This window comes from Leptosomus discolor, chromosome 1 (genome assembly GCF_034619465.1).
Source record: "Leptosomus discolor isolate bLepDis1 chromosome 1, bLepDis1.hap2, whole genome shotgun sequence".
NCBI classification, from domain to species: Eukaryota; Metazoa; Chordata; class Aves; order Leptosomiformes; family Leptosomidae; genus Leptosomus; species Leptosomus discolor.
In genome coordinates this window covers 191225793-191239340 of record NC_141391.1, presented here as the reverse complement: position 1 = coordinate 191239340, position 13548 = coordinate 191225793, and the positions used below count along the sequence as shown (strand labels likewise).

Genomic DNA, 13548 nt, shown 5'->3' with positions numbered 1-13548 from the left:
CTTTAACCTTGATGATTTTCCCTTCATTTTACGTACCGTCTGAATACACCAGAGGACTGGCAAGGCTGACATACTTATTTACTGCACATCATTTTTTGATGTTGATTTCTGTTAAGACAGTTACCATCAAGCTGGCCCTCTTGACTGTCTCTGTTCTAAGAAACCTTGTTGATGTAGTGCAAAAATCCAAAGTTTGGACTGTGTGGGAGGAAAATACATTTTAAACTCTGGTAACTCTCATTGTTTGTCTTAGCCTTTTGTGTGAAAACCATTTCTGCACTGCTCATTATCCTAAAGTACATGCAACAGTAATAGTCCTTCCAGCCGTACTGATTGGTATTCTACTTTCTCCTTCATAGCATTAATGATGAATCTTTGTTCTTGGGTCTGAGCACACATTAATGAGAGCTAGTGGGAACTAGCTCTGGATGGTAGCACACAATGTTTCCATTTGGTAAATTGATGCAGTTGTCCAAATACTTGGAAATTACTGTGATGGTTTATAGAATCCCATAGCCTTAAACAAGATGATATCACGTTCTTGTACTAGTGCAACTTGGGCAACAACATAACCATGTGCAACAGTGTTCTCACAAAGACCGGGCAGTAAAAACTAGTGGACAAAATATTTTGCTTTTTGTTCATACAACTAAGAATGGATTTTCCTCTATTTCAGACATACCCGTCATGTGTCAACATCCATGTCTGTGTTGTCTTGCGATGATAAAAGAGAAGGATAGGGAGCAATGCACTTCACGTTGACATAAGTGGCATTGACATGAACGTAGTGTTCCCCGATAAAAGTGGAGAAGATTGTTGATATTTTTGAAACAAGTTCAGAAAATGCTGGACGCATCTCAGGTTTTGGATGCCAGCACTTCAGCATGACTTCATACCTGCCATTCAAATAAAAGAAGTGTTCAATTAGGAAATCACGTAAAAAGAAAAAAACGACCTCTCTTTCCTCCCTTATAGTAAGTCTCACTTACTATAATATTAGAATCAGCAGCATTTGCAGAAGGCTTTGCAAGCTATTTACTTACAGTGGGTCAGGGCAGTATTCAGGTTGTAGCAGCCTTCTTCCTTGTAGTAAGTAAACAGTTATATCAAAAGAATTTACATCAGGATAAGGTGGTGCCCCTCTTGTCATAAGTTCCCATAACAACACACCAAAGGACCACTAAGAAAACAAAGAAATAATAAGTTCTAGAGTCGGAGGGCTTTCCATTCCAGTTTCAGAAGATAGTTTGACAGATTTAAGCATTCAAATGCATGGATTTCCCCTTTGAAAAGTTATTTTACTGCATTCGGCTTTCTTTTAAGTGGGCTAATAAATGCTGTAGGGACTTGAGGAGCCACTTAAATTAGAGCTGGAGAAACTCAACTAAGTAAATGAAAGAAAATAAAAGCCTATAGGCCTGCTGCTTAGCTGGTATAAATTGGCAGACCTCTTTTGAGGTTAATGGAGCTCTGCCAATTTACATGAGCTGATGATCTGACTAACCCTGTGTAAAAACGTACTGAAGAGAATATACATGGTGAAAATTCTATGCATCACAGGCTAATTTGAATCTGGATTGAAAGGAGAGCTAAAATATAAAGTGATCCAGCCAACTAATGACTTCATCTTATAATTTTTTCTTCATAAACGGCCAGGTAATATTTGAGATTGCTGTAGGCACTCAGTAAGCATTTATAAAGCAAATAAAGTATTTTTGAGAACTATTAAATTTTACAAGTCTCAAAATTAACCTGTTTCATCAAGCTTTCCAGAGCCCCTCCTATAGCAGGGTTCAGCTCCAGCTTGGCTTCTTGGAATGTCCTTAGTTTTCTTTGGAGTGGGATTAAACTCTTAATTCTTTTCTGAGCAGTAATAGATAATCAGGTCAACAACTTGTTGCTTTGTGATTGGGACAAATACCCTTTCTGGATGTAGAAACAGTCTTTTATTCTTATATGAATGTAAGTTTTGGGTTGGAATTAGCCCATTCATTAAATACTAGAGAGATTCCTCAGGCAATACAAGATGAATTAATAAGTGATACAAATATGTTTGTACATTACCACATCTGACTTTGTTGTGAACTTCTGAGTTTGTAAACTTTCTAAAGCCATCCATTTCACTGGCAGTTTAGCTCCTGTTTTGTTGTGCACGCTGTAGTATTCTTTATCATAGACATCTCTAGCGAGACCAAAATCAGCAACCTTGACAGTGAATTTTTCATCCAACCTAGAGAAATGACAAAAAGTATTATCTGCAACTGAGCAGGCAAGATTTACAGTGGTGGTGGATTATAATGAGTGACTTGCATTTTTGAGACCGTGACTTTGGAAGGCAGTACTTTATCTTGCATCTATTGACTAATGTTAACAGTGAAACAAAAAGTGTGTTTGACACCCATTTAACACAGTGAATGAACTCAGGAAATTACTGATATTGTTTTGATAATAAAATTTGAACAATTGGTCCGTATGAAAAAATTTTTGTTAGTAGCCTGTACATCCTGATTGAGTGCTACATCATTTCTTCCACAGATGTTTCTTCTTCTGTGTCTTTAGAAACCTCTCATTTTTATTTCCAAGTCAAGGCATCACCTTTCCTATTCACTCTCAGTTTTGATAAGGAAGGACCTATCATTATCTCGCTGACTGCCTGTATATAATAACGTAGTCCGGTAACTAAGGATCTGTTTGGTGTCTGTACTGGGAAAGAATGGTGGCATAAAGAAAGTTCTGCTGGGATTACAGTTCAGCCGTACCAGAAGATCTCCCTAGCTTTGCTCCTCCTGAGCCTGGTGTTTGTCCTGATAAGTGGTATCATTGTCACAAAACAGATAGAGCATGAGTGTTGGCATGCTTAAGCCTATCCTTCATTATCTGTGCAGACCTAGCCACAGCACACACATGCTTTTGGCCTTCTTTAAAGAATCACACAGTCACAGAACAGGTGAGGTTGGAAGGGACCTCTGAAGATCTCCTAGTTTACCACCACCTCCTCTGCTCAAAACAGAGTCAGCTACTGCAGGTTGCCCAGGACCAGGACCAGTTGGGTTTTGAATATCCGCAACAATGGAGACTCCACAACCTCTCCAGGCAACCTGTGCCAGTGTTCAGTCACCCTTACAATAAAAGTGTTTCTTCCTATGTTTAAATGTAATTTTCTCTATTTCAGTTTGTGCCCACTGCCTTTTGGTCTGTTCCTGAGTACCTCTAAGAAGAATCTGGCTTCATCTTCTTTACTCCACCATATCAGTTATTTATATACATGGACAAGATCCCCGAGTCTTCTCCAGGCTAAACAATCCCATCACTCTCAGACTCTACACGTGGCATTTCCCTGTCTTGAATTTATGAGGTTTCTGTCTGAACAACTCTCTGGTCTGTTGAAGTCCCTCTGAATGGCACACAACCACCTGCTGTATTTACTGGTGTAATAATGAAACCAATACCAATGAAGGGAGGGAACTTTGATGGGTCAACAGGGGACAGTTTATGCCATAGCAGCTTCCTGCATCTCTTCCAGGATAGTGGAATAGAGTCAAGAGTTCACAGGGACTTGCATCTTGGCTTCCTTTCTGATGGATATTGCCTTTGTGGCAGGAGCTGTGCTTCTGAGTGCTGGGTTGCACATGGCCACTGGGGAATGTGTGTCTCCAGCCCTACATCTTGTGTCTCCTGGCAGCAGCTCTCCGGGCTCTGAAGTACTGAGCTATATAGAAGTACAAAAGCAGCCATTCAGTTGGCGATGTGAGACATCCTGATAGCTCTTCCCTCCTCACCCAAGGAGGAGACAGTAGGCCAGAGTGAATGTCCTGTTGCCACTATTTGGACTTTGATTAGATGAACCAGGACTTTTACCCAGTAACCCAACTCCTTTCTTCTTGGGAAACCTGAAAGTCATGTTGCTTGTGGCTTTTTTCATCCCTTAAAAAAACCCAGTAGCTGTAAGAAAACATTCTTTTTCAGAGGCTGTTCAGCTGCCTGAGTGTGCACCCTTTGAAAAAAGAGTAAGAAATCTGATGTCACAGGTGAATAACATTTTTGTAGCCAGAGTTCCACATTATGACGTGCTAAAAATAAACTCTAACGTTTAATCCTGTACCTCGTTAATTCACAACATAGGTGATGAATCAGCAGAATAGTATCGGCAGGCCCTGTATCAGTTAGTCTCTGTGTGAACTGAACTGTCTGGCTACCCAGACACTAGTAAGATTCTTTGCATGCTCTGATTTTTCAGTGTTAATTTGTGTGAGCAACTGAGCCACAGTAAGCTCATACTCATGTAATGAAAGATTACTGTCAAGAGGTCTCACTGGTGTTTCTTTGTGTTCCTGTTTTTCTCACAAAGTTCCCCTGTGTTCCTCTCCCTCCTGCTAGGTGCGGCAGCAGAGACGTGCTGCTTCTGAAGAGGTTGGGTGGAAGCACAGCAAGTTGAGACAACAGCAGTTTAACTTCCCTTAGGAGATGCCTTTTAAACTCTCTAACCAATGATTTTGAGAGGCTACACTTTCACCTCAGCTTTTCTTTTTTCCCACACTCAAAAAAGGCTTATGTGTAAGAAGTGAGCCCTTAGCAAGCAGATTAGCTCATCAGTATGCAAGACAAACATCACTATAATTATGGAACAATGAAAAAAACACCCTATTTTGACTAAAAAAGCAGAATCCTGGAAACTTTAATTTATCTCATCTCACTGTCTTACACATAAGACTGTGACAATGTGGCTGGAATTAGATGTTTGTACTTACATACAGTTTCTTGCTGCCAAGTCTCTATGGACAAACTTTTTGCTTGCAAGGTATTTCATCCCTTTTGCGACCTGAAGGCCAAATCCAATTAAATCTTTTACTGTTGGATTCTGTAAAATACAAATGTTTGTGACACAATGAATGCAGAAGCCCAAGGAGCAGACTGTTTTTTGCTGACTCTCTGCTTTTGACACACCTATCTTGCCACCAGAATGATCAAAACAGGTTGGTGCTTGTAGTAAAACTGTCGTAAATTTAGGTCAAGTTCTTACCTCCAGTGAGGAAACATGCTTTAAGAAGTCAAAAAAGCTGACAGACTCCAGAAGAGTGGAGTTTGCAGCATAAGCAGCATGACCTGGGCTGGGAAGTGGAACGGTGTGCTGAAATCTCAGCATCACAGCCAATAAAGTAATAGCATGTAACTCAGTAGAAGGTGCTAACTATGAACTTGGAGCTCATCGGCTGGAGATGACCAAGAAAGGACACAGTCCTATTTGGGGCTAAGTAAGTGCAAGCTATCATCAGTATGATGCCATGGAAAAGGCAAATGAGACCTTAGCAGTTACCAGAGGAAGGTTTTCCACAAAGATTGGTAATGCTTTCTGCTGGTCTACAAGGTCAGACCTTACTGAAAATGTTAAATATCAAACTAAGTATAAGCATAAATCTGCAACTCTTTTATCCAACAGCATGACTTGTTAAGTGATAGTAAGGTCCCACAGATTTTTGTCTTGTTGACATTGCCCCATATAATTTTCTTCTGTGGAACAATCTTGTTCAATGGTGGTCATTATTCTAATTATTTCAGGAGGGACCACAGACAAGGGCTCCGGTGGTTGTAGAATGAAAGAACCTCAAAAGGGAAGAGGCCCGTACCTCAGAAAGCCTAACTCCCCAAACAATTTGTCAAGACGCATTTTTTTTTTTCTAATTGTACTGGCTATTGTTGATTGCCATAGAGGCAGGGGCAAAATCCTGTTGTCTCAGAAGTCACTTTGTATTGTCCTAGCACTGTGAAATGGGTGAAATACTACAGTGTAAAGTGGGCTTGCACGACCTCAGGGAAGACCTGTGGTGTCATGCTTGAGAAAAAGCAGTGAGGCACATTTGAGAAATCTGCTGTCTTTCAATGGAAACCTGGAAAATCTCTGATAACAGAGAACTCATAGTCTGTATAACAATTGCGGGTTTTCTTTCGTAAGATAAGAAGAAAAAATATTGATAATAATGGGACTGTGACACTAGCTGGACATGAAGATCCCTTACCTAGGAGCTGGAAGAGCAGATGGTGATGACTGGCACAGCTGTGCTGAAGTCAACGGAGATATGCCAGTTTAAACCAGCAGATGGTTGGGCCCCTTGACTTAGATCTCATAAACACATTTGTTTATAAAGAGGCTTATGGATGGGAAATGAGAAATACTTATTGCTGATAATTTCTGGGAAACACTCTAGAGAGGAATTTGAGGGGGAAGGGAAGGAGTGGCAGTGCTGTGGTTGGGCTTGGTGCCAGCCTAAGCAAGTGCTAAAGGTTAAGGTGTAGTAACAGCAGCAAGCTATAGACATAACGTAATTATCAGAGCTTATAACCTGTGGTGTTGGAGCAGGGTGTGGCTAGACTTGCATTACCGTTTGGTAGATCTCACCATGTACTTACATGAGTCTCATTCCTAATGAAGTTTCGAAGATCTCCGTGTTTCATGTATGGAAGAACGACTAAGGGGGATCCTTCATTGGGCAAACAGATTCCCAGGAGTGACAGAACATTGGGATGAGTGAAATCTTTCATGATTATTCCTTCTTTCAGAAACTGAGCTACTTCTTCCAGGTCTGTAATCCCTGAGAAATCCAGTAATAAAATGAGTTAATTAAAAGAAACCCAAACAAACTACATTTCATTTCTGTACAGCATGTCATTGCACAACAAAGTGATAATGAGAAACTACAAATATGCTTGCCACCTCCCACATTACAACTAGGTTATGTGCATTGGTTTTCTTACAATGATCAAATACATTTTGTTGGTGATTTTAATTCCATTCCTCCTTTTCTTATTATGAATTATTTAGCATTGAATAACAACACTTGAGTAAAGCCTTTAATAAATGTTGTTATAGTCTCTTCCTGTTTTTCCAGCAGCTTTGCCCGCTCTTTGGCAATTTAACTTCCAAACCCAAATCTTCAGTAGTCAGTAGCATAAAAAATGATGCTGCCTTTCCCTCATTTTCCTGTGTCCTTTTCACCAGTGTCTCATGGTAATCTGAAGTAATTGGAATCGCTCCAAAGATAAATCTGATCCAGCTGCAACTAAGAATCTTTATTTGTGAAAGTACACTTCACTGTAATTAATTAGTTCACCCTGGTTATCTTTCGAGGTACGGTAATGTCTCACTATTAAACATGTAACTCACTATTTAGTGACTTCACAGCACAATGAATTTTCTTGCCATCGTTATCCAGCAATGTCCCATGGTACACACACCCAAAATGTCCTGTGTGAAAAATGAGCAAGATTAGCTTTAATAAGTAAAATCAGCTTTCTGATATTTTCCACTGGGTGGCAATTATGCCTTAAGGTGATCACACTCCATTTCCGTCCAATTCCCAACATTTGTAATGTATACTTCATAACTAACACATAAAACTACCATTACCTAAAACCATCATTACATAAAATGAAAACTCTATTTGCAATATAATTGACATTTCTTGACCTAGATGGAGAATATAACTAACGACGAGGTTGGCACCACAACTGCTTTATGTTCTTTTAATGACTATGTACAGAAAACCGTGTCAACCCATTCCCACCATACTCTCCTGTGAGATATACGTCAAAGGAGGGCACTGGAAGGCACCGGGGAGCAGTTAGGAGCTGACATGACCACTGGATCTGTGGTTCCCAGTGGTCCACAAGCTCATGCTAAGTGGTCCACTGGATTGTACAGCCTTGGAGCATCTTCAGTGGAAAGTTGCATAAGGAGGGTCACTGTGGGCTTACAGTCTCTCAGGTCTGGCTATTCCGTGGAAAATGTTGAGTGTTGAAAACAGTGTGTTAGCCGTGAACGGTGTGGGAGTCGCTCTACTGACCACAGGCTGACCACACCAGTAGGCAGCGGTCTATGGTCTCTCCTCTGGCCTAGTTCTGAGTGCGAAATGTCACTAAAAGATGATGAGCAAAATTTGCCTTCTTTCTCATGGTCTAAGCAGTGACATAAACTGTCAGGGACACAGAAATCCTTCCTGATCCTGTGCTTTCCTGCCAAGCAGATGGGGCAGTCTACAGAAACCTACCATGTGAAAACTTACTAGGAGAAGTCAGGTTGACCTGTTTGGGAAACAGAGAACTTTGAGCTCCAGGCATGTGCATGAATTTATCCAAATCAAATTATGTACATGTCATGGTGGCTTTCCTTCACAAATGTACTATTTACTGGACACCTTTAAATTTTAATATTTGCAATTAGAAAGCAAATTAGTTTTTTGACAAGTGTGAGTTCTGCAGAGAACAAGACTATCTGATTAATTCTACTAGGTTCCAGTCATAAGTGCTGGTCAGAACCCAGTTGGCTTTGCTTTTGGCTTGGAGTAAAATTAATACAAAGTTTGTTTTACAAAAGCAACTAAAATCCCATCAGACCACAGATTGTTTGGAGCCTGGGCACAAATCCTAAAGTTTAGATTGGGTGTGTCTATAATATTTTTGGGTTTGGTCCATTTCTAGTTATGGAGGAGAAAATTAAAAGTGGTTAATTATATCAGTGTCATTTCTGGTATTTTTCAGCTTTTAAAAAAGGGAAATTGCTTGGACTTTTCTGAAACAAGAAAGAAAAGAAAAAGGCCCACCCTTGCTTTGGGGATGATGAAGTGTCATACATGGAAGGGAAAAACACACTGACTGTTTGTTTGATTTGTGGCTATTTTCTTGCAGAAGAGGCATTAGGAATATAATTTACAGCCAAATTTCTATCAGTATTCTGATACTCAACAGGAGACCTCTCATGCAGAAGTAGAAAATCCAGTTTCTACTTGGGTTACTAATAGGTACTCAACACCACAGAATTTAATAAATGCCCTTAACAGAAATACTGGGTTGGGCTATGACAGAAGGAGGGAACCTGCTTATGGAGATGTAGAGGAATAGGAGTGAAATTCAGAAAAACAGGGGACTTGCTATATCAGGGACAAAAATAAGGGGAAGTGAATCATGAGCTACACGTTACTGCAGCTGGGATGAGAGAGGAATGAGGGGGAATGGAGAACCTTCGGCAGCAGGAAACAAACAGCAAATTCCTCAGAGCTGGGGGAACCTTGTGGAGGGAAAAGGGGTGTGTGCATTTCACCGGCCTGTGGGACTTTTACTGAATATACTAGTGACTGCAGGAGTTTTCGGTGTTGTGTAGCAATCATGCCAGCACTCAGGCTCCAAATTTAAGGTCACTGGTGCCTCTGCCTCAGTATTCCCTGCTTAGGCGTGTGCCTTAGGCTCAGGCAATATTCTGAGGCAGCCTCACTCCTGCGCCGCAGCCTCATGGATCAGAAGCCCTGGCTGAGCTTTTCTGTAGCCTGGAAAAGGGTGAGAGTAAGGCAGCTGGCGGGGCACTAGCAAGTCTCTGAGTTCAAAGGAGCACCATTAACTGGCAGACTCCTCCCTCTGGTGTCTTCTCCAACTGCACAACCCTTCATCTGACTTCTTCAACAGACAGCCCTTTCATTCTCACCTTGATTTGGTGCATGGGATGCAGTGCTGTAAAGAGGTAAAAAGCTTGAAAAATCTCCATGTAGACAACTTATTCAGAATGGTTTATAATGAAAGGGTGTGCAAAAAGAATAGCAGTTTGCAAGGTGAAAGCCGCGGTACCCACCTCTTCCTATTACTTCGCTGAAGTGCACAATCAGGCTGTCAGCACCGATGACCACGTGCTGCACTTCTTTGACCAGGTCGGGATTTAAGGCACTGATGTCAATGTGGACATTAGTTTGGAGAAGTGGACTGGCTAAATCTGAGTCTCCGCTAGACAGAATTGGGGAGAGGTCAGAGTGAGGGTACTGGGCAGGTCTGCACGATCCATTCTGGGACATGCTTGGAAACTGATCTGCAAGATGAATAGAAACTGTTATAATCCTTTCAGACTTCTTGGAAAATGAAGAGGTTTGTTTCATTGGTAAGCAAGGTTTGAGTTTATCAGTTTGGAAGAGGCTTGGCTTTGCAGAAGTTTTGGTCACAAAGGGAAAATGAAAATATGCATTGCTAATCTGCCAAACTCCAGGAAAACCATGTCACTAGAAACTTATGCTTGTGTCAGCTCTACTTTTATGAAAGAAAATGGCAAAACTTCCACATTTCTGAGGGGATGGAATGAAGCCTTGTCACTTCTTGCCAAGTGTAAATGATAACATTTCTAGTAACTGGGAGTAACAAGAGTAAAATGGAAAAATGACAGCAATATGGGAGGAGGAATTAGTGAACAATTAAAAATATGAAACCTTTTATTATTGTCATATTCTAATTTGGTAGGGAACTCTACATTTCGTGAAGGTTTCCAAACTACTGGTGACTAGCTATATTTATCCAATGGTAAATATTCAACCAGGGAAATGCCTAGAGGTGATTCATATCCTGTAACTGCTGAAGATAATACAGTTGGTGCTACTCATGAAAATAAAATGAGCCAGCTGATTTAAAATAGCAGAAATTAAAATGTTTCAGTCAAGGAAGGAGTATTTATTTGAGAAAATTATTTTTGTCAACAGCATGTTTTTCAGGAATTTTAAATTGATTTTTTTTTCTGGTATTTTGTGTAATAGGATCAAAGAACTAAGTTTAATTTACACCAATTTCAGTCTGGAATGATTCCAGTCGAGTCAATGAGCAGAATTTAGCCCAGGGTCAAAAAGAAAAAAGGGAATAAATTTAACAACAGAAATTATCAGATATTTTATGACAAAAGAGTAAAAGATGTTGTACAGACATGCTTTATATATTTATGTATAAAACTTGGGAAATTTTCATATAGTGCTGTTATCACTCTAGGTGTTGAGAAAAACTCAGTGCGGCTCTATCTAGAATCAAAAATACAAACTCTTACATTTACAAAGCCTCATTTATGTCACCGAGTGCAAATACCTATTTAACAATCATGGTAAAATACTCTAGCCATGGCTGCAAAATTTTTACAGCTGCTACATGTAAATCTGCACGTTTTCTAATGTTCCTGTCATTTTATTCTTTGGCAGTAATTGATGTAAACATTCCTACAGGAGCATTAAGTGAACACACCTCCTTCTTGGGTGTGCTCTCTGCTGTGCTTTGCCAGCGTGCAGTGGCCCCAGGACCACTGCAGATTTACCTTCCACCAAGGATGTTTGCACAGTTTTGTCTCATGTACCACTTTCCCTTCTAACCAGTGGCACAAGCTTTCCTTTTCCTTTGGGAATCTTTCAGTCAAGACATTTCCTGTGCGAGCTGGTGGCAGCAATTAAGGAATCTTAAAGGAAGCTGGGAATGGGCCTGGCTCTCAAACAAATTGGGGACTACAAAGGTGGAGTAAGGATCTGGAGTGATTTCTATTGAGTTGTATATGGCAGCACCTGAAATAGTACAAGACTATGTCTATACGAAGACTAACCAATGTCTGTGATATCTCAAATATCATAATATGGTAACTCCTTACGGTTAAAGACTCTAATGGTAATCACAGAACATGGTCTCCACATGCCTCAAAGGACATGTTCAGCCTAAAGTAATGATAAGTGCAGCAGAGTGCCCTTCTGGAGAATACCCACTCTAAAATGGTGTTATAAGGCACAAAAATGTATTCAGCTTAGGGTTATTCTTCCCTCAAGCCTACAGGCCAACAGCATGTTTTCTGAGACTGGCATCTCAGCACACATGGACCTCCACTCAATTTGCCACAGTTTTCACATCCCTTTAGCTTAATTTTTAAAATCAACATTTCTATGTCATACAATGTGCCATTTTATAGGAGGGGCATGAACAGACAAAAGAATATCAGTTTACAAAACCCCGTGTCCCATGTTGGGCTGACAGAACTGCTTTATAATGACTATATGAAGTTACTGAGACAGACTAAACCTACAGCTATTTGATGCTATCCTTAAAATTACTTTTTTCAGAGTAGATTTGCGCATGGTGTGATAGACCTTATGATAACACAAAATCTTATATCCACTACCTCCTAACACATTGCAGAGCATACTTACAGAGTTCTTACTAATAGTATTTTATATATTCCTCCAACATGAGTATAAGTAAAAATCCTTTGCACCTTAACTTGGGAAGTACCCGAGACGTGCAGTTCAAATCGCAAGCCTGTGAACACATGGAAGTCTCAAACAATGCAGACGCAGACAAACCAGATGGGAAATTGAAATTAAGATACTGATCAAAATAGCTGTCATCTGAAGACATATGAAAAGCAAGATGTATATAATACAATCCGTACCGATTCATAATAAAAGCATACCTTCTGGAAAAGTTGATCTGTAGTCTACAGATTCACTTGAAACCATTTCTGTTGTTGGACTTACACTCCTCGCGCTCACCAGCCTGTCCAGGTGAGGAGTGTGCACTCTGCCATCATAGCGCACTAGGTCGCTTCCCAGATCTGAAGGCAGAGGAGAAAGAAATATTAGAAAAACCTCATGTTTACTGTGTGCCAGCATTCATTTAGGTATCTATTATTTAAGTTTAGATGTTCTGCTCTGCTGGGAAGAGGGCTGGGTTGTTGCTGAGGCAGACGTGTAGGACCTGAACGTGAGCTATTTGTACAGCACAAGATTTGCTGTAACTCGTGTTAAAGCCCCACTCTTGGCCACACTGGAAGATCCAAGAGAGCTTTGGAGCCTCTGGGGCCAGCTTCATGATCTGACTGTGATACTGCATCAGAACAAGACCTGGTTATATACTAGCTCCCCTCCTCCTACCCACTTGCGTAGTGCAGCAGTTCCCACTGGAAGGAAACCCAGACATGTGGGCCAGAGAGGAGGCACACTCTGACCAAGTTCCTGATTTGGGTGAACAGGAGACCAGGACACCGCAGCATTAGCACAGCCTGGAGGACTACAAGGCAGCTGAATGAAGCTGAAGTACTTGTGATTCCATGCACGTCATTTACTTGTCCCCTCTTCCCAGGCTGATTGGGAAAGAGAAGTGACGAAGTTTTTCTAGTAGCTGAGTTCCTCCGAAATCCTTCTCCTTTAGGCATAGTGTGGCCCTTCACCCAGCTCAGGCAAGTGCCAAGGGCCAAAATGCAACTAAACATTGGACTTGATTGTGAAACCTCTGCTGACAGGTCACAACACGGCATTGCACGGCAATTAAGCAAAACATAAACTGATGTCAGTTTTTAAAATCTAAGATATAATAATGGAATTATTTGATGGAATTGACTATGATGGACCTTTAATTTGTTTCTTCTTCCTTCTCCAGAGGAAAAACACCAAAAAGATAAAAATTAAAACTGATGTTGAAACAACTCCAGCAATTAGTCCCGTGAAATTCTGATCTTGCCGGATCAGCACTTTTCCAATAACTGTTGACAAAACTTCTTGCTTCCACTGGAAAAAAACAACGAAAAAAATAGTGTGATGCTTTCAAAAGACAAGTAAGGAGTAGATTATTATTACTAAAGTAGAAGCTGATATGTCCCATATGCATTAAATCTTGGTTTTGTGATGCTGTACTGCGATAAGACACTGGGAGTGGAAAAATTGTTATATTGCTGTACGCAAAATCAGATCTACATTTTTATGATTCATTACACGCCTTCAGGAGCTC

At 40.6% G+C, this 13548-nt stretch overlaps 1 protein-coding gene across 2 annotated transcripts in view; it reads right to left on the bottom strand.

Moving 5' to 3' along the window:
* Nucleotides 1-685: 685 nt before the first annotated feature.
* Nucleotides 686-13548, bottom strand: part of MET (MET proto-oncogene, receptor tyrosine kinase) — a 68726-nt gene continuing 55863 nt past the window's right edge. For both annotated transcript variants that reach the window (XM_009961938.2, XM_086473047.1), the window contains exons 12-20: nucleotides 13172-13328; nucleotides 12236-12376; nucleotides 9614-9844; nucleotides 7160-7240; nucleotides 6406-6587; nucleotides 4749-4858; nucleotides 2065-2230; nucleotides 1044-1180; nucleotides 686-896 (exon numbers count right to left, since the gene is read on the bottom strand). In XM_009961938.2, coding sequence (XP_009960240.1) covers nucleotides 686-896; nucleotides 1044-1180; nucleotides 2065-2230; nucleotides 4749-4858; nucleotides 6406-6587; nucleotides 7160-7240; nucleotides 9614-9844; nucleotides 12236-12376; nucleotides 13172-13328 — 1416 coding nt within the window. The remainder of the gene's footprint in view (nucleotides 897-1043; nucleotides 1181-2064; nucleotides 2231-4748; nucleotides 4859-6405; nucleotides 6588-7159; nucleotides 7241-9613; nucleotides 9845-12235; nucleotides 12377-13171; nucleotides 13329-13548) is intronic.